This window comes from Medicago sativa, chromosome 1, assembly GCF_051527215.1.
Source record: "Medicago sativa cultivar Bolivia chromosome 1, Bolivia_mono, whole genome shotgun sequence".
In the NCBI taxonomy this organism is placed as follows: domain Eukaryota; kingdom Viridiplantae; phylum Streptophyta; class Magnoliopsida; order Fabales; family Fabaceae; genus Medicago; species Medicago sativa.
In genome coordinates, this window is record NC_140749.1 from 34,657,908 (window position 1) to 34,683,527 (window position 25,620).

General features: G+C 35.8%; 2 protein-coding genes across 3 annotated transcripts in view; both read left to right on the plus strand.

The window, feature by feature from the left end:
* Positions 1-24,293, plus strand: part of LOC146954557 (calcium-dependent protein kinase 17-like) — a 30,723-nt gene extending 6,430 nt beyond the window's left edge. The window contains exon 3 of one of the 2 annotated variants that reach the window (XM_085717128.1): positions 23,991-24,293. In XM_085717128.1, coding sequence (XP_085573254.1) covers positions 23,991-24,113 — 123 coding nt within the window. In that variant the 3' untranslated portion in view covers positions 24,114-24,293. Of the gene's footprint in view, positions 1-16,038; positions 16,342-23,990 lie in introns of those variants that run through there. The other variant, XM_085717133.1, reaches the window with a different exon arrangement.
* LOC146954559 (uncharacterized) lies at positions 5,029-8,448 on the plus strand. The gene has a single exon (XM_085717117.1). It carries the CDS (start codon positions 6,869-6,871, stop codon positions 8,279-8,281), a length of 1,413 nt encoding a protein of 470 aa, XP_085573243.1. The 5' UTR covers positions 5,029-6,868; the 3' UTR covers positions 8,282-8,448.
* Positions 24,294-25,620: the final 1,327 nt, after the last annotated feature.

Genomic DNA, 25,620 nt, shown 5'->3' on the forward strand with positions numbered 1-25,620 from the left:
AAACCCTTTCGTTCTGCCCGAGACGAAAGTGAACTGGTGTAGGGCTTTTGCTTTAAGCATTTTCATCATTAATAAAAAGGTCGTTTTGATCCCGACTTTGTTTTTATTTTGTGCTTTGTTCTGGAAAAATGGTAATACAAAAAACCAAAAAATATAATCATTCTCAAATATCTGCATAATCATAATTTACACTTGTCAAAATCAATAATCAAATCATGCATTAATAAACCCGTTGAACACATTAACCATGTACTCTCTTCCGACTTTGAGTTCCCTGTGTCCGAAGCTGAAGAAGGGAAGGATTAAGAGATTCCCGACGAGATCTCTCACATACTGGGGCATCTTAGCCGTCAAAGCTGCAAACAAAATATCAAGAAGATTGTCCAGAAGATGGCATTCATTGACAAAGACTGGCCCGAGGTGCTACCATTCGCTCTGCTCAGATATCGTACTTCAGTACACATTTCAACAGGGGCAACCCCCCTCCTTCCCCGATATGCAACATGGAGGTCGTGCTTCCCGTGGAGGTTGAAGTCCCGTCAATAGGAGTTCTGCTAAAGTCCAAGCTTGATCGAGTTTAAACGCATGACGGCCTTGTACAAATATATCAAAAGAGGTTTAAAACAAACTTCTAACAAAAAGGTTCGTCCCCATGAATTTCAAGAACGGAACTTTGTACTACTTTCCAACCAGACTCCAGGGGCAAGTGGATGCCTAATTATGAAGGTTCATGTGCAAAAACTTTTACAACTATGGGTGATGACAAACTCGCACGTCCTATGAATACCGGTGCAGTCAAGAAATACTCTGTCAAAAAATAGAAGCTCGATAAGTCGCAAACCAGAAAAAGCGGCTTAGGCAAAAATGAGCGTCTCGGTGGACTGAAAACCCGAAAGGGCGGTCCAGGCAAAAATTAGAGACATGAACAAAAATGATTATCCTGATAGATTGAAAACCCCAAAAGGGCGATCTATGCAAAAGTTAAGGATAAAAAGACAAAGTAACTGCATCAGTCAGCACCATCCACTTGGGGCATATCTGCTATCAAAGAACCTCCAATTTAAGTATCTACAAATCTAAGACTCAGAACGGGGGCAATTCAAGGTCGCATCCAGTCAAGCACCATCCACTTGGGGCATCCAGCTATCAAAAGACCTCTGATTCGAAGCATCTGCAGATCAAAGACTCGGAACTGGGACATTCAAAGTTGTCAGGGAGTATAACTGTTATTGTGTTCAATGTACCTTCCCATATATTTACCATTTTCCAAATTCTTCAAAGATCCGTGGAGCCATGCCATTGGCAGGTCACCACTCAATTCATCAAAATTTGAGCCTGTGCCCTTTACTTGGAATTCTCATTTATTTCATTTTTTCCAAAACTTCTTTCTATTTCTTTGATGATAATATTCTGAAGCAAAATTCATAAAACTTTTTCACGTCTCTTGAAAGCATAAACAAATAAGTGCATTGTAGGACTCGAAAGTAAAGGAAGGGCGCATCAACATTCTCCTCAAAGGCGGTTAAGCCCTATTGAACAAGCATGGCTAAACACTGTGGGAAGCTTTCAAAAAAAAAAAAAAAACGAGCTCGCCAAGTCGAAAACCTGAAAAGGCGACTTAGGCAATAGAGAGCGTCCCGGTGGACTGAAAACCCGAAAGGGCGGTCCAGGCAAAAATTAGGGGCACAAAAAAGGAATATATTCCCGGTGGATTGAAAACCCGAAAGGGCGATCCAGGCAAAAGTTAGGGATTCAAAAAAAAAATAAAAGAAACGAACAAATCAAGAAAAGGCACGACGACTAAGGTAGGTCATTGGAAGAGCATTCTGTGTTGGTTTACAAATGGCGACTTCTCCCAGATTTTTGGTCAACAATGAGCTTTATCCCCAGGGGCATCAATTGCTACCTTGTGCCAGACTCCACCCCGTCAATGGCTCGATTTTGTTCGCAATAATATCATCTCCAATGAAGTTTGCCGAGTGTATGTACTGTGATGTCAATCCGCTTCCCATCTTACCTGCCTTGTCTCGTTTCATCAAATTCATCTAGCACAATCCAGTCTATACACTCATTATATCCATTCACACATTCACACATTATTACCTTCATTCATACACAACATCGTTCATACATGGTCGCATTTATCACAACGTCGCCAATCAATTTCAATTTCAATTTCAATAGTGTCATCCCCAGCGTTGGCTGTTCTAGTGATGTCACTAATCAATTTCCATTTCAATTTCAATTTCAATTTCAATTTCAATTTCAATAGTGTCATCCCCAGCGTTAGCTGTTCCAGTGATGTCACTAATCAATTTCTATTTCAATTTCAATTTCAATTTCAATTTCAAGTCCAAAAGTGTCATCCTCAGCGTTAGCTGTTCCAGTGATGTCACTAATCAATTTCAAATTTCAATTTCAAGTTCAATAGTGTCATCCCCAACGTTGGCTGTTCTAGTGATGTCACTAATCAATTTCCATTTCAATTTCAATTTCAATCAATTTCAATTTCAAGTTCAAAAGTGTCATCCCCAGCGTTAGCTGTTTTAGTGATGTCGCTAATCAATTTCTATTTCAATTTCAATTTCAATTTCAATCAATTTCAATTTCAATTTCAATAGTGTCATCCTCAGCGTTAGCTGTTCCAGTGATGTCACTAATCAATTTCAAATTTCAATTTCAAGTTCAATAGTGTCATCCCCAGCGTTGGCTGTTCTAGTGATGTCACTAATCAATTTCCATTTCAATTTCAATTTCAATTAATTTCGATTTCAAGTTCAAAAGTGTCATCCCCAGCGTTAGCTGTTCTAGTGATGTCACTAATCAATTTCCATTTCAATTTCAATTTCAATCAATTTCAATTTCAATTTCAATGGTGTCATCCCCAGCGTGAGCTGTTCCAGTAATGTCACTAATCAATTTCAATATCAATTTCAATTCTAGCAGTGTCCTCCACAGCGTTAGCTGTTCTAGAGATGTCGCTAAGAGTCTCGTCTTCATTAAGCTATCATACCAAACCAATACGGTAGTAGACAATCTTTCCCCAGTGAAACTACATTCCCCCTAGCGGAGTCGGATCCCTTTTTCTTCAATGAATTTGGGTATCCCGTTGTTGTTTCTCGTCTCAGTTAAGTCAACTTTGTCGTCCTGCATTCATACAAGCATTTCACAATCATTCATAGCATCTTAGGTCCAAAATTGGTGTACTTTGTATTTAAGTCCCTTCAGTCCGATCGAATCGAAGATTTCATCTTCAAATCTCCGGACGAAGAAACTTAAATAGGGGCATCTGTCATACCCCAATTTTTGACCTAAGGAGCGTACATTCATACACCGACATGTGTCTTTTGACACTGATCAATCTCTGATTTTTCAATCAAAAATTCGGCAGAGAGGTATTTTAAAATACCTCATTTTTTGTTTCGAGTCGGGCCCTCTTCACTCATTTATCTAATTTAATTTTCGTTTCCATCTTTTATTTTAATTCCTTTTTTTAATTAATTAAACTCTAACTCTTTTTTTTTTTATTTTATTCAATTCTTTTTTTCTCTCATTTTTCTATTTCTTTAATTTTTATTTTAATTTCTATCGTTATTTAAAATTTTAAGTTAATTCTAATTTTTGTTTTCTAATCTTCATCTTTCTTTTTTTATTCTTATCATTCACTTTTAATCTCACCACGTCATTTCTAGTCATTATCCTTTTATTATTATTATTATTTATTTGTTTTTGTCCAAAAGTCCAAAAAAGGTCCTGATGCAAGCAACAGCCTGTCACGTTCATCCATCCAACTCCAGCATACGCGTTCCTCATCTCCTCCTAATCCTAAGCAAGTTTTCTGCATCTTTTCAACAAACCCTGAAATCAATTCCTGCACTATAAAACTGAAGTTGCAAACACACAGAAAGGGAGGCCAAAAATTTCAACGCACAAATCATCGGCCGATTTCGACATAAACCTGCAGCCAACACAAATTTACCAAAACCTGCAATTTACTCATCAACAACGCAAAAAAAACAATTCACAGAACACCTAACAATCCCATCGCACTCATCATAGCAATTTTTAATCCGTAAACCCAATCGGCTAACCAACAACAACTCAAAACAAATTCATTCTCAAAGCCATAACCGATTCCAAACCCTCAACTTCCAATCCGGACATTGCACCTGCATACAGACAACACATATACACAGCAGACGCAGATTCAAACCGCCGTAACCAAACCAAGCTTGTCGCAACACCAGTCAGTGGACTAACCATTCACGCAATCAACCTCTTACATCACGACATCAGTATCACGAACACGACAACACTTGAACACGACCAAACCAAACATTGTCGGATCAAGGACGGCAAGGACGAATCAAAGTACGCAAAGACGTCATCAACACAGTCACGCAGACAAGACTCGACAGACTCAAGGTGATCTCGAAGAACCCAGAAGCACAAATCGAGAACCAACGTCAACAGCAGCGCAAACCACCGATTCAAGAAGAAACAGTGAAGGGAAAGGTATAATTTTCTTTTTTGTATCTATTTGTTTTTTTTAGATTTAGGTTTGTGTAGGGATTTAGGGAACTTTAAGGCTAGAAATTAAATAGAGGTGAGAGAGTAGAAGACGAAATCAAAAGAAAGAGAAGAAGAAATCGGTTTAGAAAAGGGTAGGGGGATAGATTGGAAACACAAAAAAAATATAAAAAATAAGGAAGAACACCTTCGTGTTCTTGAATACATGAGGAGAGAGAAGAGAGTGTTTCTTTGATTTGTAAAGGGAAGTGGGAGAAAGACCAAGGGAAGTGAGCAGAAACGTGTGTTATCACATGTTTATAGGTCCTTTTGATTGCGTGCACGTTAGTGTAGGTGCTGCCATGCACCCTCATTCCCTTAGGCTGTCGGATCCTGATCTGACGGCTCTGATCGAACCGGTGTAACCCGCCCCAGCCTGTTTCCTAAGCCCAGCTTCATTTGTTTCATTTTCACACTCCCATGCTTACTGTCTGCACCCCTTTCTGCATCATTTTTTATTTTATTCATGCATTTTAATTTCTCTCGCATTTTTAATTTCTTTTGCATTTTACTATTCTTATATTTATTAGATTAGGCTGCATATGTAAAAACCATTCATTTATCTATTGCATACATATTTATTTTGTGTCATTTATTATCATATGGAATTTAGAATGTACACATAGGTTTGATGTAAATAATTCATGCATATTTATTTTCGTTTCTTACACATAATTTAGAATGTAAATAGGCCTTAATGTAATTTATTTATTTTTATCACAGACCGTAGAATGTATTAATAGGTTTTTTTGTAATAGCTTAGGTGCATGTGTGTGTGAGTGGGTGTATGTTTACTTTTATGCTTGGTAGATTAGGTTAAAGGTCCTCGTGGTGGTCCCACGCCACCATAAAGTACATACGCTTTACTTTTCTGCTCCGTTAGCGTTATTTTCAGTATAGCTATTATTCAAAAACAACAAAAACATGCAAATATTCAAAAATCACACAAAAATATTTTCTTAAATAAACCTTGATCCTAAATCAAGTGACCGTCTTTTTTTATTTTCTTTTCTTAATCAAATATCAAACAATCTAATTTATTTTGAGTCCATTTTTCCCTAATATAAAAAACACAAACAAATTCATTTTGCCATTTGGCTTTTCCATTTTTAAAACCTTTTTTCAAACTAATAAAAAATACACAACCAATCAAACGTCAGTTTCTACCCCGAACTACGAGGTTTTGATCCCTCACGGGTACGTAGGCAGAGGACACTCGTCCTTCCAAATCAATAAAATGTAGATAATTAGGTCCTCCTTTTTTTAATCACTTAAAATTCTTTTTTCAAAAATAAGCAAGTTATAGCACATTATTTAAATAAAACTAAAAGGTTCCCGTAGAGTACTACGGACATAAAGGGTGCTAACACCTTCCCTTTATGTAACTAACCCCCGAACCCTAAATCTTTTCAAATGTGGGGTGTTTGAACTTTTTTCCCCTTTTCTTAAAAATTAAATGTTCAGTCGTGAAATAAATTTAGTGAGTCAAAAAAGCTAATCAAATAGCCTTGATCTCCGAAAAATGACGCGACAGAAATGGCGACTTCACTGGGGACCCCCCTAAGAGGGTTGAGCCTAACTTGGTCTTATTTAAATTTTTGTGCTATAACTTGCTTAAAAAAATCAAAAAAATAAAAGATGGAAATACCTGTATATATATGTTCTCCCTTCTCCTTCTTTCTCCCTTCTTTTAACGTGAGTGGTGAGATAAGTCCTAACCCGGACTTGAGAGAAATATAAGATAGGACGGGGTATAATCATAGTGTCATACCAAGAGCACTCTTGGACCATGTGCACATGTGATAACCCTACTCGGTGGAGGCCTCGCGGAAGGTAGTACTCTTGTTGTCATGAGCATTCATGTCGACGTTATTACTTTCAATGTGAGTGTCCGTCGAAGCCGTGGACCTTAGTAACCCTTAACCCATCTTGGCCTTTTTAGGACGTAGTGCGGTGGCTAAACCAAGAGCATTCTTGACTTTAGTTGTCACGCGATACTACACTCAAACTAGACTTCCTTGTGGATTATATTGGACTAGGAGCATTCCTATACACCGATATATTCATAAGGGTAGTTGTAATTTGGGAACTTGGTAGAACCTTTGTTACAAGTGCAAATGAAACCATAGTCCTTACCAAATGGCGTTGTTACCCTTGACTCCAACATGTGGACTTAACCTCACCATGTTTTCACCGTTTGTGTTAGCATAAATCATGCATACATGCATTCATGAAAACTTTTTCTCATTAAAAAAATATCGAAGGACTTAAACAAGTTTTTGTTGTAAACGTTGTAGATATGACTACTAGGAGTATTAAGAAGTATAGCTTCCAAAGTCAAGATCTGGAAAGCTTGAGGAGTTTAGGAGATGTCATCACTAATCCAGCAGGTTTTCAGTCTCACCATGGGAAGTTGCTCAAGATTCTCAACACAAAGTTCGACGAAGGGATCCTCAAAACTTTGGTCCAATTCTATGATCCTCTCCTCCACTGCTTCACCTTCCCGGACTACCAGCTTGTCCCCACCCTTGAAGAATATTCCTGTTTGGTCGGTCTACCCATACTTGATATAGTACCTTTCAGTGGTCTCGAGGGGGCCCCTAAGGCATCAGATATTGCAAAAGCCCTTCACCTCAAGATATCCGACATAACTGATAACCTCACTACCAAAGGGAAAGAGAAAATCCAGGGGCTAACTTCCAAATTTCTAATCAGTAAAGCCAACATTTTTGCTGCATCAAAGAATACTCTTGCTTTCGAGTCCATCCTGGCCTTGCTCATCTATGGCCTTGTGCTTTTCCCCAACGTTAATGGTTTTGTCGATGCTAATGCCATCCAAATTTTCCTCACCAAAAACCCTGTCCCTACTCTCCTTGCTGATACTTACCACTCCATCCACCATAGAACCGATAAGCAGGGTGGAACCATCCTTTGTTGTGCACCTTTACTCTATAGGTGGTACATCTCACACCTACCTCAATTCTACCTCTCCAAAGACAAAGCTATATACTCAGAGAAAATCATGTCCCTCCATCCATCCGACGTAGTTTGGTACAACCCAGCTTACGATACCGGAACCATCATTGACTCGTGTGGAGACTTCGGTAATGTGCCTCTCCTCGGTATTCATGGGGGAATCAGCTACAACCCTATCCTAGCTAGACGACAGTTCGGGTATCCTCTGAAAGAAAAGCCTTGCAACATTGCACTAGAGGGCACATTCTATCTTAACCTCACCGATAGCAAAGGTATGAGAGACCAGTTCGTGAAAGCTTGGCGTACCATCCGCAGGAAAAACAGCAATCAATTAGGGGACAAGTCAGACCTCACTTATGAAACCTATACCCAATGGGTAATCGATAGAGCTGCTGAGTATATGATGCCGTACTCTATACCGAGGTACTTGTCCTCAACCACTCCAACAATACCTTTACCCCTACCCCTTAGTACCCAAGAAAAGTACCAAGAGAAAATGGCTGACTTAAACCGTGTGTGTACCACTTGGAAAAGGAAGTACGAGGAAGCTATGTCTGAAGTAGGGGATAAAGATGTGGAAATACTGCAACTCAAGCATGAGCTCCTCAACAAAGAGCGACAATTGATCGAGAAAAACGCTCAGATCCAAGCTCAAAGTGCGAGACTTGCACAATTTATCAGCAAGAAGGAGTGCATGGATTTCTTCGCAGGGACGCACCAAGATTTCGAGGAGTAGTCTACTACAAGAACTCAAGAGTTTCCCAGATGTTTCACCACTTTATGTTATTTTCTAGCTTTTGTGATGAACTTTGGAGTCTATCCCTTGGCTCAGTTTTGTTAGAAGGGAATTATCTTATAATACTTTAATTGCTCAATGAATTTTTCAACTATGATGTTTACAAATTTGCTTTTATAAGTCCTTCGATAAAAAAAAAAAGGGTGTCTATTTTTGCATAAGCATCATGCATCATTTTGCATATCATAGTCTCGTTTCCGAGTCTCACAAGATTTCTTTTCCATAAAAGGGTCAACCCGTTTCACAAAGTGGTCCGACTGTCCTCGTCCAAAGCCAACTCGCACCTACAACACTCGTGCACACAAAAAGAGTGAACATATCAGTCTGAACAAGAGATCACAACACTCCAGGCCGATTCAGAGAGACTGAGCACGCTGGTGGTTTCACTGGTAGCTTCGCAAAATCAGCCGCAGTTCCAGCAAAGGCCCGAACGCCAACATCAACAACAGCCTCGACAACAGGCTCCAAAGATGCAGTTTGACCCAATCCCAATGACGTATGCGGAGCTGCTTCCCATCTTGCTAATGAAGAACCTTGTCAAAACTAAAAAGCCTCCTCGAGTGCCCAACGAGTTGCCGGTTGGGTATCAACCTGACCTCTCCTGTGCCTTTCATCAAGGAGCACCCGGCCATGACATTGAGCATTGTTTATCTTTGAAGATTGAAGTCCAGAAGCTGATTGAAGCCAATATATTGCTCTTCGAAGATTGAATTCGGACTTGCAAGCCACATTTGGGTCGTTTTTGATGTTCCTTCTACTACTTATCTGTTCAAATAATGCGTTGGTTTGTTGTTTGCTGCTTTTCAAAAAAAACCCTTTCGTTCTGCCCGAGACGAAAGTGAACTGGTGTAGGGCTTTTGCTTTAAGCATTTTCATCATTAATAAAAAGGTCGTTTTGATCCCGACTTTGTTTTTATTTTGTGCTTTGTTCTGGAAAAATGGTAATACAAAAAACCAAAAAATATAATCATTCTCAAATATCTGCATAATCATAATTTACACTTGTCAAAATCAATAATCAAATCATGCATTAATAAACCCGTTGAACACATTAACCATGTACTCTCTTCCGACTTTGAGTTCCCTGTGTCCGAAGCTGAAGAAGGGAAGGATTAAGAGATTCCCGACGAGATCTCTCACATACTGGGGCATCTTAGCCGTCAAAGCTGCAAACAAAATATCAAGAAGATTGTCCAGAAGATGGCATTCATTGACAAAGACTGGCCCGAGGTGCTACCATTCGCTCTGCTCAGATATCGTACTTCAGTACACATTTCAACAGGGGCAACCCCCCTCCTTCCCCGATATGCAACATGGAGGTCGTGCTTCCCGTGGAGGTTGAAGTCCCGTCAATAGGAGTTCTGCTAAAGTCCAAGCTTGATCGAGTTTAAACGCATGACGGCCTTGTACAAATATATCAAAAGAGGTTTAAAACAAACTTCTAACAAAAAGGTTCGTCCCCATGAATTTCAAGAACGGAACTTTGTACTACTTTCCAACCAGACTCCAGGGGCAAGTGGATGCCTAATTATGAAGGTTCATGTGCAAAAACTTTTACAACTATGGGTGATGACAAACTCGCACGTCCTATGAATACCGGTGCAGTCAAGAAATACTCTGTCAAAAAATAGAAGCTCGATAAGTCGCAAACCAGAAAAAGCGGCTTAGGCAAAAATGAGCGTCTCGGTGGACTGAAAACCCGAAAGGGCGGTCCAGGCAAAAATTAGAGACATGAACAAAAATGATTATCCTGATAGATTGAAAACCCCAAAAGGGCGATCTATGCAAAAGTTAAGGATAAAAAGACAAAGTAACTGCATCAGTCAGCACCATCCACTTGGGGCATATCTGCTATCAAAGAACCTCCAATTTAAGTATCTACAAATCTAAGACTCAGAACGGGGGCAATTCAAGGTCGCATCCAGTCAAGCACCATCCACTTGGGGCATCCAGCTATCAAAAGACCTCTGATTCGAAGCATCTGCAGATCAAAGACTCGGAACTGGGACATTCAAAGTTGTCAGGGAGTATAACTGTTATTGTGTTCAATGTACCTTCCCATATATTTACCATTTTCCAAATTCTTCAAAGATCCGTGGAGCCATGCCATTGGCAGGTCACCACTCAATTCATCAAAATTTGAGCCTGTGCCCTTTACTTGGAATTCTCATTTATTTCATTTTTTCCAAAACTTCTTTCTATTTCTTTGATGATAATATTCTGAAGCAAAATTCATAAAACTTTTTCACGTCTCTTGAAAGCATAAACAAATAAGTGCATTGTAGGACTCGAAAGTAAAGGAAGGGCGCATCAACATTCTCCTCAAAGGCGGTTAAGCCCTATTGAACAAGCATGGCTAAACACTGTGGGAAGCTTTCAAAAAAAAAAAAAAACGAGCTCGCCAAGTCGAAAACCTGAAAAGGCGACTTAGGCAATAGAGAGCGTCCCGGTGGACTGAAAACCCGAAAGGGCGGTCCAGGCAAAAATTAGGGGCACAAAAAAGGAATATATTCCCGGTGGATTGAAAACCCGAAAGGGCGATCCAGGCAAAAGTTAGGGATTCAAAAAAAAAATAAAAGAAACGAACAAATCAAGAAAAGGCACGACGACTAAGGTAGGTCATTGGAAGAGCATTCTGTGTTGGTTTACAAATGGCGACTTCTCCCAGATTTTTGGTCAACAATGAGCTTTATCCCCAGGGGCATCAATTGCTACCTTGTGCCAGACTCCACCCCGTCAATGGCTCGATTTTGTTCGCAATAATATCATCTCCAATGAAGTTTGCCGAGTGTATGTACTGTGATGTCAATCCGCTTCCCATCTTACCTGCCTTGTCTCGTTTCATCAAATTCATCTAGCACAATCCAGTCTATACACTCATTATATCCATTCACACATTCACACATTATTACCTTCATTCATACACAACATCGTTCATACATGGTCGCATTTATCACAACGTCGCCAATCAATTTCAATTTCAATTTCAATAGTGTCATCCCCAGCGTTGGCTGTTCTAGTGATGTCACTAATCAATTTCCATTTCAATTTCAATTTCAATTTCAATTTCAATTTCAATAGTGTCATCCCCAGCGTTAGCTGTTCCAGTGATGTCACTAATCAATTTCAATTTCAATTTCAATTTCAATTTCAATTTCAAGTCCAAAAGTGTCATCCTCAGCGTTAGCTGTTCCAGTGATGTCACTAATCAATTTCAAATTTCAATTTCAAGTTCAATAGTGTCATCCCCAACGTTGGCTGTTCTAGTGATGTCACTAATCAATTTCCATTTCAATTTCAATTTCAATCAATTTCAATTTCAAGTTCAAAAGTGTCATCCCCAGCGTTAGCTGTTTTAGTGATGTCGCTAATCAATTTCTATTTCAATTTCAATTTCAATTTCAATCAATTTCAATTTCAATTTCAATAGTGTCATCCTCAGCGTTAGCTGTTCCAGTGATGTCACTAATCAATTTCAAATTTCAATTTCAAGTTCAATAGTGTCATCCCCAGCGTTGGCTGTTCTAGTGATGTCACTAATCAATTTCCATTTCAATTTCAATTTCAATTAATTTCGATTTCAAGTTCAAAAGTGTCATCCCCAGCGTTAGCTGTTCTAGTGATGTCACTAATCAATTTCCATTTCAATTTCAATTTCAATCAATTTCAATTTCAATTTCAATGGTGTCATCCCCAGCGTGAGCTGTTCCAGTAATGTCACTAATCAATTTCAATATCAATTTCAATTCTAGCAGTGTCCTCCACAGCGTTAGCTGTTCTAGAGATGTCGCTAAGAGTCTCGTCTTCATTAAGCTATCATACCAAACCAATACGGTAGTAGACAATCTTTCCCCAGTGAAACTACATTCCCCCTAGCGGAGTCGGATCCCTTTTTCTTCAATGAATTTGGGTATCCCGTCGTTGTTTCTCGTCTCAGTTAAGTCAACTTTGTCGTCCTGCATTCATACAAGCATTTCACAATCATTCATAGCATCTTAGGTCCAAAATTGGTGTACTTTGTATTTAAGTCCCTTCAGTCCGATCGAATCGAAGATTTCATCTTCAAATCTCCGGACGAAGAAACTTAAATAGGGGCATCTGTCATACCCCAATTTTTGACCTAAGGAGCGTACATTCATACACCGACATGTGTCTTTTGACACTGATCAATCTCTGATTTTTCAATCAAAAATTCGGCAGAGAGGTATTTTAAAATACCTCATTTTTTGTTTCGAGTCGGGCCCTCTTCACTCATTTATCTAATTTAATTTTCGTTTCCATCTTTTATTTTAATTCCTTTTTTTAATTAATTAAACTCTAACTCTTTTTTTTTTTATTTTATTCAATTCTTTTTTTCTCTCATTTTTCTATTTCTTTAATTTTTATTTTAATTTCTATCGTTATTTAAAATTTTAAGTTAATTCTAATTTTTGTTTTCTAATCTTCATCTTTCTTTTTTTATTCTTATCATTCACTTTTAATCTCACCACGTCATTTCTAGTCATTATCCTTTTATTATTATTATTATTTATTTGTTTTTGTCCAAAAGTCCAAAAAAGGTCCTGATGCAAGCAACAGCCTGTCACGTTCATCCATCCAACTCCAGCATACGCGTTCCTCATCTCCTCCTAATCCTAAGCAAGTTTTCTGCATCTTTTCAACAAACCCTGAAATCAATTCCTGCACTATAAAACTGAAGTTGCAAACACACAGAAAGGGAGGCCAAAAATTTCAACGCACAAATCATCGGCCGATTTCGACATAAACCTGCAGCCAACACAAATTTACCAAAACCTGCAATTTACTCATCAACAACGCAAAAAAAACAATTCACAGAACACCTAACAATCCCATCGCACTCATCATAGCAATTTTTAATCCGTAAACCCAATCGGCTAACCAACAACAACTCAAAACAAATTCATTCTCAAAGCCATAACCGATTCCAAACCCTCAACTTCCAATCCGGACATTGCACCTGCATACAGACAACACATATACACAGCAGACGCAGATTCAAACCGCCGTAACCAAACCAAGCTTGTCGCAACACCAGTCAGTGGACTAACCATTCACGCAATCAACCTCTTACATCACGACATCAGTATCACGAACACGACAACACTTGAACACGACCAAACCAAACATTGTCGGATCAAGGACGGCAAGGACGAATCAAAGTACGCAAAGACGTCATCAACACAGTCACGCAGACAAGACTCGACAGACTCAAGGTGATCTCGAAGAACCCAGAAGCACAAATCGAGAACCAACGTCAACAGCAGCGCAAACCACCGATTCAAGAAGAAACAGTGAAGGGAAAGGTATAATTTTCTTTTTTGTATCTATTTGTTTTTTTTAGATTTAGGTTTGTGTAGGGATTTAGGGAACTTTAAGGCTAGAAATTAAATAGAGGTGAGAGAGTAGAAGACGAAATCAAAAGAAAGAGAAGAAGAAATCGGTTTAGAAAAGGGTAGGGGGATAGATTGGAAACACAAAAAAAATATAAAAAATAAGGAAGAACACCTTCGTGTTCTTGAATACATGAGGAGAGAGAAGAGAGTGTTTCTTTGATTTGTAAAGGGAAGTGGGAGAAAGACCAAGGGAAGTGAGCAGAAACGTGTGTTATCACATGTTTATAGGTCCTTTTGATTGCGTGCACGTTAGTGTAGGTGCTGCCATGCACCCTCATTCCCTTAGGCTGTCGGATCCTGATCTGACGGCTCTGATCGAACCGGTGTAACCCGCCCCAGCCTGTTTCCTAAGCCCAGCTTCATTTGTTTCATTTTCACACTCCCATGCTTACTGTCTGCACCCCTTTCTGCATCATTTTTTATTTTATTCATGCATTTTAATTTCTCTCGCATTTTTAATTTCTTTTGCATTTTACTATTCTTATATTTATTAGATTAGGCTGCATATGTAAAAACCATTCATTTATCTATTGCATACATATTTATTTTGTGTCATTTATTATCATATGGAATTTAGAATGTACACATAGGTTTGATGTAAATAATTCATGCATATTTATTTTCGTTTCTTACACATAATTTAGAATGTAAATAGGCCTTAATGTAATTTATTTATTTTTATCACAGACCGTAGAATGTATTAATAGGTTTTTTTGTAATAGCTTAGGTGCATGTGTGTGTGAGTGGGTGTATGTTTACTTTTATGCTTGGTAGATTAGGTTAAAGGTCCTCGTGGTGGTCCCACGCCACCATAAAGTACATACGCTTTACTTTTCTGCTCCGTTAGCGTTATTTTCAGTATAGCTATTATTCAAAAACAACAAAAACATGCAAATATTCAAAAATCACACAAAAATATTTTCTTAAATAAACCTTGATCCTAAATCAAGTGACCGTCTTTTTTTATTTTCTTTTCTTAATCAAATATCAAACAATCTAATTTATTTTGAGTCCATTTTTCCCTAATATAAAAAACACAAACAAATTCATTTTGCCATTTGGCTTTTCCATTTTTAAAACCTTTTTTCAAACTAATAAAAAATACACAACCAATCAAACGTCAGTTTCTACCCCGAACTACGAGGTTTTGATCCCTCACGGGTACGTAGGCAGAGGACACTCGTCCTTCCAAATCAATAAAATGTAGATAATTAGGTCCTCCTTTTTTTAATCACTTAAAATTCTTTTTTCAAAAATAAGCAAGTTATAGCACATTATTTAAATAAAACTAAAAGGTTCCCGTAGAGTACTACGGACATAAAGGGTGCTAACACCTTCCCTTTATGTAACTAACCCCCGAACCCTAAATCTTTTCAAATGTGGGGTGTTTGAACTTTTTTCCCCTTTTCTTAAAAATTAAATGTTCAGTCGTGAAATAAATTTAGTGAGTCAAAAAAGCTAATCAAATAGCCTTGATCTCCGAAAAATGACGCGACACATAGACACCATAATTATTTGAGAAAGTGGAAGTGATTGAACCTAACCACATGTATCGGTGTTGTGTTTGTGTCAGACAAAGACATTTGTCGGACGCCGGCCACACTTTCAAATTGAAGTGTTAGGACTATATAGTTCAATAGAATTGTATTTAAATTTCTTGATACAAATTTTTTCTCCTTACATCTAAGTTCTTCATTAATAGAAATTCATCGTGGTTGACAGTGGTTCTGATATTCATTCAAATATATGGTTTGAGTTAAAATAATTACCAAGTGAGGCATCAAGTGGGCTTAGAACTAGGAGTGTGTACGGATTGACTTATTTGAGCTTATTTACTAACATAAACTGTTTGGGGGAACTTATGAAAACAATTTCTGACATGTTTATAAACTGTTCTCAACTTATTTTTGTAAGCTCTCTAGGATAACTTTTGAAAATAGCATATAATTTATATGAGAACAGTTTAACTTTATTTTATCTTTTGTTTTAGAAATACTATACACAAGCACTTATATGACAAGTGCTTATGCTATAAACAATTGATTAAGGGTTTATCCAAATAAGGGTTAACTCAACCCCAAAAGCACTTATAACCACTACTTTAGCCGTATCGCCTATCAGATAAAGTAAGTGATATAGATGTTTCCATTGTAATGAACAGTAAAAGAACGTAATGTTTAATATTCAATGTTTCTACTAAAATATTGAACACCTTATAGTCAAAATCGGATGCTTTCTTAATTACATGTATGATTAGTATCAACCGTGCTTTATCTTATGCAGGACGGGCGCATAGATTATAACGAGTTTGCAGCAATGATGCAGAAAGGAAATCTTCCCATGGTTGGTAAGAAAGGTCTAGAAAATAACTTCAGCATTCGTTTCAAGGAGGCTTTAAAATTGTAGTATTCATTCTCACCATTCAGATTTTTTTTTTTCTTTTGAAAGTTCAAGATTTTGTGCATTAGCACAAGTCAGTGGAGGCCAGTTTGGCCTTTCTGCTATTTTGTTTGTGTTTAGTTTAAATGGATTTTTGTAATTATGAGAATGTTTTAAAGATTAAATAGAGGTGTTGTTGTGGACAAATGATAGTGGAGTGATGTTTATTCGAGAAAGGAACAAATTGACACCATAAACTTGCAAGCACGTCGCGTGAACTATAGTCGGGCAACTATTAAGAAGGCTATTTTGACAATACTCATGGTTTCTCTGACCTGTGAATCACACTACCTCTGATGAAACACAATATCCAAAGAAATTTAAGTTTTTATTTTATTTTTTTTATTCAGAAGTTATATTATAAAAAATATTTAAATATTAATGGTAGTGGTTGAAAGCTATGGTCGGATGTGGCTATAGACGGCTGTCTAAGTGGAGAATGGAGATCAAAGTAGTGATTGACGGTGGTTGTAGTGGTGGACAAAATGGTGAAAGGCAGATAGGTGGCCATATCGTCCCAGATGGTCACATCTTTTTCACATCATAAGTCTGTTTTATTGAATGGTTTGGGACAAAGATTTGCTCAATATGCAAGGCAGAGTTTGTATGCGGATGTGGGCTCAGAAGTTCGGTTATCGACATTACTCCAAGTCCCAACATTACTCCAAGTCCCAACCTCATATTGAAGACGAAACAGAAACATTTCTTGACCATGAAGGACACCCTCATATGAGTTTTCACCTCCTTATTGAAATGGATATTTGAAGAGGGATCTCGTTAACCTCTGTCATATTCTTATCATAAGTATTTGTTATTTTCTTATTCTCAACTAAAACATGTATTAGGAAAATATTTGTCATCAAATTGATTGAAAATAAAGGCATATGAATTAAAAAAACCTTGAAATGTGATTTGTCCATATTAATTGAGTTAATATTATATGAGTGAATAAAAAGACCATATGATAGAGGAAAAATACAAATAAGACCCCTTGAGTAAATAAAAAAAAAATTAAGCAAGTTAAAAACAAATAAACCTTTTAGTTGATATTCCTCATTTTACTCTCAATTCAATGGCACTTTGCTAACAATACAAAAAAGGCTTAATTGCACTTTTGTCCCCTATATTTTGTCAATTGTGCGATTTTGCACCCCATTGTTTCAAACGAGCGATTTTGCACCCTATATTTTGCCAATTGTGCGATTTTGCACCCCATTGTTTCAAACGAGCGATTTTGCACCCCATAGTTTTCCCCCCTTTCTGATTTTGCACCCCAAAAAATCATAAAAATATTCAATTTTTTTCCAAAAAATTTAAAAAATTAGAAAAAAATCAGAAAATATAGTAATTGTTTTTAAAATCAGAAAAAAAATCATATTTCTAGATTTTAAAAAAAAGTCAGATTTTTTTTAAAAAAATTCTGGAAAAAAATTTTATCTTTAAAAATCTGGATACAAATTTTAAAAAAAGGACAGATTTTTTTAAAAAAATTCTGGAAAAAAAATTAATTTTTAAAAATCAGGATACAAATTTTAAAAAAAGGTCAGATTTTTTTAAAATTTAATTTTCAAAATACAAAAAAATATGGATTTTTAAAAATTAAATTTAAAATTTGTAAATTTTCAAAAAGTAAATTTTGTATATTTGTAAATTTGGAAAAAAAATATGACCTTTTAAAAATCTGGATACAAAAAAGTAAATTTAAAAAAAATCTGACCTTTTTTTAAAATTTGTATCCAGATTTTTAAAAATTAAATTTTTTTCCAGAATTTTTTAAAAAAAATCTGACCTTTTTTTAAAATTTTGAAAATTTACTTTTTTTGTATTTTGAAAATTAAATTCCAGAATTTTTTAAAAAAATTTGATTATATTTTTTGATTTTTTAAATTTTTTTCGATTTTTTAAATGTTTTGGAAAAAAATGAATATTTTTATGATTTTTTGGGGTGCAAAATCAGAAAGGGGGAAAACTATGGGGTGCAAAATCGCTCGTTTGAAACAATGGGGTACAAAATCGCACAATTGGCAAAATATAAGGTGCAAAATCACTCGTTTGAAACAATGGGGTGCAAAATCGCACAATTGGAAAAATATAGGGGGCAAAAGTGCAATTAAGCCTACAAAAAATTACAAATAATAAGACCATATGATAGAGTAAAAGGAGTATTGGAACACTTTTTTTTTTGCAATGATTTAAAATGGTTTTAATATATTCTGTCATTATTGACGACGATTCTGATCAAGAATCTATGTGACAAAATTATCAAGACATTAATGATTAATGAATGTATTCACATAGAATCTCCAACAATATCGCCCAACAATGGCCAGTGTGATATACCACTAGAATTCATGGGACAACTCAACTATAAAACATGGGTCCCTGAATGTGTTATGAAACATGGTACACCCCCTCTTTTATAGATACATGTGTGTCTATGTTGTTTACACACTTTCGATGTGGGACAACTTCTGAACTACCACTTCCTTCCTCTTTAATCGCTCCAAACAGTCATTGGATAACAAATCGTAACTATTGCAGCCAGTCATATGATATTAACGTTCTAGTTTTTATTAAATGATAAAAGAAACAGTTTTCATTTAGAAATCATAAGTTTCATATCGGGAAATTTTAATTTTAATTTAGTTTTTTTATAAAACAGAAAACTGATTTTGAATTTTCCCCCATTTTTACGATGGCCATTTTCATTAACTAGTTTTCTAAGTATTAGACCAGGCTTAAGAAATCTCCATATGCTAATTAATCTTTCACTTTGAATAAAGAGTGTAGCTGACACTATTCTTCTCCTTATGTGACCAAATTATCCTCACCTTATTTTAATGTAGCCTTCACATGCCATCCAAGTATCTTATAGTGAGAAGAGGAAACATAAAGTTGTAAAGTATAAATTACTCTTAGGCAACTAGATGATAAAATTCTGGAGTTCTCATAGTTTCTTTCAATTCATAGATTGAAATTTGTAAATTTTCATATACATTTTAATTTAGTGCATTTATGACCAAATGTTGACAATAGGTTGGAGCTTAACAAGGACCATTCACCAATCTAAAATTCCAACAGCCGCCTTCTCTTATCAGCAAATTTCTCCACGAAGGCTTGAGCTTTAGACATGTTCAACTTGAGTTGCTGCAGGAATTTCTCTCTTAGTCAACAACAGTTGCATGTTTGGGGGCGTTCAAGGCATTGGTACATATCGAGTAAGACCAGTGGGGTCCCTTCCGTAGGCATCAAGTGATTGATGGCACATTTTTTTGTCACCAAGTGAATAAGTTCAATTACAGTTTTAATTGTTTTAATTTTATTTCAGTGACTGGTTCGTCAGTTCTTGCTTAAGTGAATTTCATGACGAATTTTCATGAACTGGTTCTCAAAAGTACTTGAGAACCTATTTGCGCATGAACTTGTAATGTCAGCCAGTCTTCCCATGTAGCCTTGGCCATCATGAGTCCATCATACTTCACAAGGACTTTCTTGATCAACCGACTGTGCGATGCTGCAAAATGCGTAAAGGCACGAACAGTTGTCCATGTTCATTTTGCTGCAGTAGGGGTGATGACAAATAGGGAATAAATGATCACCTTCTCATTCTGCTGCCGAAAAACAGGTTTTATCTTAGCACTCGAACGGAATTGAAGCTGGTAAGCCACCCATCCAATCTTGACCACAACAGGAAAAGGCCAAAATTACTTCAGAACCAATTTATGATTCTTTCGGACTGAGACCGAATGTGGACCATTAGACAATCTAAAATTCCAACAACCGCCTTTTGTTATCAGAAAATTTCTTCATGCAGCTGCAGGATTGTGTCTCTCTCACAGTTGTAGGTTTGGAGGGTCCTATGAAATAAAATAAAAAACTTTAATGAAAGAGAATAAGTTAGAGGAAATAGACTTTCTCTAAACTTTTGTTTGGGATATATTTTGGATCATATATTTTGAAAGAAAGGTAATTTAGATCCATAATCACGTTAACTACAACAAGATGCATATTACATTGCTCATAATATATGGATAAGGTCTTAGATTTTATATTAGACCCAACTTTTCCTTACAAAACCGGATTGTAAAGGTGTAGTTTTTTTTCTTCCTTGAAGGATGTTATGTTAGGGTTGCTCATGCTCTATAACTCTAATTGGATTGGAAAGATATTACTTTATTCGTGACTAACTATCTCTTTACAAACAATTCTTTGTCCCTAAATAGATCCTTTACAAAATTTCATATACATTAATTTATTTATAAACTAAATGAATCTTCTCTGTAAGAAAAATTGTTGGAGAAATATTATATAGATGGATAAATATTTTAAACTAATGGAAATTTATCTTCAATCCAAGGGCATTTGCTAACAAAACAAAAACATACACATAATAAGACCCTATGATATTGGAACACTTTTTTTTTAATTCAACATTCACTCTAATAAACTCATAAAAATGAGTTAGCGTTGTTCATAAAGATATTACATCATGCACAAGGTTTTTTTTGTAATAATTTAAATTAGTTATATCATATTTTGTCATTGTTGGTTGCGACCTTGGAGGCGATTCTACATGATCAAGAAATCAAGACATGCATCCACATAAAATCTCCAACAATGTCACCCAACATTGACAATTGATATACTACTAAAACTTATGGGACAACTCAACTATTAAACATGGGTCCCTGAATGTGTGTTTAACAAAGGAATACACAGTTCTGTTTTATAAGTACATGTTTGTCTATGTTTTTTGCACACTTTCGATGTGCAAAGTATAAATTACTCTTAGGCAACTGGATGATAAAATTCTGGAGTTCTCGTAGTTTCTTTCAATTCATATATTGAAATTTGTAAATCTTCATATACATTTTAACTTAGTGCATTTTTTCGTAAAACAAAATATGGCTGCAATTGCATACAAGAATTCAACTTATGTTCTTCATATAACAGTAAACTATCGCATTTGCTCAATTCCTTCTTGCAACTGTCATATAACAGTAAACTATCGCATTTGCTCAATTCCTTCTTGCAACTGATATGACCGAATGTTGACGATAAGGTTGGAGCGTAACAAGGAACATTCACCGATCTAAAATTCCAACAGCCGCATTCTCTTATCTGTAAATTTCTTCATGAAGGCTTGAGCTTTAGACAGGATCAACTTGAGTTGCTGCAGGATTTTGTCTCTCTTAGTCAACAACAGATGCAGGTTTGCGGGCGTTCAAGGCATTGGTACATAACGGGTAAGACCAGTGGGGTCCCTTCCATAGGCATCGTTGAGTGGTGTCATAGAAATACTACTCTAGAACAACGTATTATACCAATATCAGGCCCAAGACAACAGCCGAGACAAGGACTTGGTGTCCAACCATGTGAAGCAACATAAGTATAATTCTAAATATTTTTCAAGCGCTTTTGACTAACCATCCGTTTGAGGACGATAAGAGGTACCCATGGCCAAAGTTGGGCCGCTTAACTAAAAAGCTTGTTACAAAAAACGACTTGCAAACACCTTGTCACGATCGACAATGATGCTTTGAGGAATACCATGAAAGTTCACCGCAAAATGCATGAAGGATTCAACAACCGCAACCTGAGAGCTAGTATAATAAGACTTCAAATCCGTGAAATGTGCATATTTCAACAAACTGTCAATAACAAAAAAATTGACAATAAAGTCATGTGAAAGTGGCATGCTTGTGATGACGTCCATAGCCACGTCTTCCCAATTCTACATTCGAACTAGTTTCGGACCCGCGCGATGCGCGGGTGTATAATTCTTTTTTTTTTTTGTTTAAAAGGTAAATAATTGTAATTACTATAGAATATGTGCATTTTATGTCTGTGACTTGTTAATAAAGAAGTTTATGAATACTTTTTTTTTTGAAGAGGCTAAATTAGCCCACCCAAATTATCACCAGAGAGAATCGAGCCTAAGACCTCGAGGAGGCTCCTCCTCGAGGTCTTACCTGGGAGTATGCTCACTCCCAGGTCTCAAGCCAATACCACTAGGCCAACCCAAGTGGGTTAAGTTTATGAATACTTGAACACTTATTCCAATTTTTGGCCATTGGTTTTAACCATGTTAGTTGTTTCAAACCATTTTTTCAGAAGTAATGTTGTCAAATCCTTAGGCTGGCAACAAAAACGTGTATTAGGAAAATACTTGTCATCAATTTGATTGTCAAAAAAAGGACAGAAGAATAAAATTGCAAGGAGAAATTAACGTACCCAAAATTCAATGACGCAATACAAAAGAAGCATTAGAGCAATCACAATGGAGAACCCGTTTTAAGATACTTAAATGGGTCCCACGTGTACAAATCTTACACAAATTTCTAATCTCAGATGCATAATGTAACTCGTTTGTTTTAATTTCGTCTCTATGTAATTTTTTTTGGTCCCTGTAATCTTGTCTGGAAGGACACATATCCAGTTTTGCAACTTCAAACAACACCATGTCACCGCCGTTAGACACATAAGTGCTTTTGTAACAGATGTAGACATGAGGGACGAAAATCAAAACATTAGAGTTTGTTTTAGAACAAAAATAATAAAGGGACGAAAACAAAAAATGCGCGAACTTTCGGGAACAAGATACCTATCTAAGCCTTTTTAATATTAAAAGAGTATGTGTCTCACATGTCAGTAAAAAAGTGTGTGCAAGAATGGTTAATTTAATGGAAAATATTGTAGGTCTCACTTAAAAATGAGATGCTTTCTTGAGATCCTCGGTCTTATAGGATCCCAAAAAAAATTCTCCCCAATAGGGGTTCATTAATGTTTAAGACCCTCCTAATATGAATGCTTAAAGAATGAAATATGACTCCACTAAAGTAGAGGTTCAAACACACATATGTCGAGCAAATTAATTAAAATAAAGGCAAGTGAACGAAAAAAAAATCTTAAAATGTGATTGGTCCAAATTAATTGAAATACATGTCGGGACATGTAAGGTAATACTATGGATCAGTTATCTGGATCTTCTAAAGTGTTTAAATCATCTCATAGAATAAGAGAGTAAAGTGATCAGAAATATTACCTATTAACATTAGTGGAGGAGCTAGAAATTTTAGATTGTGGAGGCAATATTCATATACTATAATACTAAAAATGTTATTTTACCAATAAGAAAAATAAATACATATTATTTGAGATTGTTTAAGATGAAAGTAAAATAAACACCTTACAATAATATATAAATAAAAGAGAAATAATAATACTTTTACAAAATTACTCTTATCAAATATTAACATATTTACGGTTATAAGTGGAATAGGCAGGTATGATTCCTCCACCATGACAAGTCTTGGATTAATTATTTGAGTCTATCTACTGACATAAACACTCGTGACATTGTTTGGGAGAGCTTATGGAAACAATTTATGACATGCTTATGAACTGTTTTCAGCTTATTTTTGTAAGCTCTTCAGGATAGCTTATGAAAATAGTATGTAGCTTGACTTTATTCTATCTTTTGTTTTAGAAGTAGATAATACATAAGCACGTATATGACAATGACTTGAAGTTATAAGCAGGTGTTATAAGTACTTATATGACAATCACTTAGCGTTATGGGTTGTCCCCCACTTGTAACTATATCACCCATCAGATAAAGCGAGATCTTTAACAATAAGTGATATAGATGTTTCCATTGTAATAAACAAGAACCGTAAAAGAATTTGGTGTCTTATATTCAATGTTTCTGCTAAAAAATTGAACACCATAAAGCAAAAATTGGATACTTTTCTTCACATTTATGATTAATATCAACCACACATTATTTTGTGCAGGACGGGCGCATAGATTATAACGAGTTTGCAGCTATGATGCAGAAAGGAAATCTTCCCATGGTTGGTAAGAAAGGTCTAGAAAATAACTTCAGCATTCGTTTCAAGGAGGCTTTAAAATTGTAGTATTCATTCTCACCATTCAGATTTTTTTCTTTCTTTTGAAAGTTCAAGATTTTGTGCATTAGCACAAGTCAGTGGAGGCCAGTTTGGCCTTTCAGCTATTTTGTTTGTGCTTAGATTAAATGGATTTTTGTAATTATGAGAATGTTTTAAAGATTAAATAGAGATGTTGTTGTGGACAAATGATAGTGGATTGAGCTTTATTCGAGAAAGGAACAAATTAACTATTAAGAAGACTTTGGACAATACTCATGGTTTCTCTGACCTGTGAATCACACTACCTCTGAAGAAACATAGTATAAATTTAAGTTTTTTTTTTAATTCAAAAGTTACATCAGAAAGTGTAGTCATCAGATGTGGCTATAGATGGTTGTTGAAGTGATGATCGGCGGTGATCAAAGTAGTGATTGATGGTAGTCGTAGCGGTAGACAAAATGGTGATAGACATATAGGTAGCCAAATAGTCCCAAATGGTCATATCCTTTTGCCTCCATCACATCATAAGTCTGTTTTATTGAAGACTTACTTTTTTCGTCTTGTATGTTTTTTGCACGTCCTATTTTTTTCTCTTCCAAAATACCATTTGCTCGGATTATATAATACGAACCCCTTTATATGGATTTTCAGATTAGGGCAAATGAATAAAAAATTCGTAGAAATGTGATTGGTTCAAATTAATTGAAAGACATGTTGGGACATGTAGGGTTATACTAGTCACCTGTGTAGCTGGTATCTGGTATCCGGTTCTTCTAAAGTGTTTGACTCATCTTAAAGATGATATTTTGTTCTTCTAAAGTGATTTCCTCATCTTAAAGAGTAAGAGTAAAGTGAGAAATATCAACTATTTATGAAAAAAATCAATTGTTGATATTATATGCATGTGTATAATCACAGATTGTGACTTTAATTTGTATAATGTTGTTAACAATTTAATACCACAACCAACTTCCTTAATTTTTATGATTTACTCAAGGGGGTCTTATATTTAAAGACGGAGATAATGTAACATTTTAGGTGCAACTTATCTCCATTTAAATCATGTCATTTTTTTAAACAAAGTAAAGAATTATTAAATCATGTCATATTTTTTAAACAAAGTAAAGAATTATATTAGTTAAATGCCTTAACTCTAATTGGGTTTGAAAGATATTACTTCACTCATGACTCACTATAAGACTATTTACAATAAATTTTTTGTCCCTAAATGTTTACAAAAATTCCATATACATTAATGATTTATTTACAAAAACACCCATATTTAATTTTAAAACGTAAATCTTCTCAATTAAGAAATATTGTTGGAACAATAATCATATGGATGGATAAATATTTTAAACTAACGATTACAAAATTAAAATCACACATGAAGGGTGATTCTATGTGAAGCAAATCAAGACATTAAAATTGTAAAGCTTTAAAATTGTTTGATATATTCCGCCATTATTGGACAAGATTTATGGAAGTTCAACGTGAAACAAATGACAATAAAAAATTGCATCCACATAAAATC

Coding starts and splice junctions, on each gene's coding strand:
- LOC146954559 (XM_085717117.1), top strand. CDS start 6,869: ATGACTACTAGGAGTATTAAGAAGTATAGCTTCCAAAGTCAAGATCTG.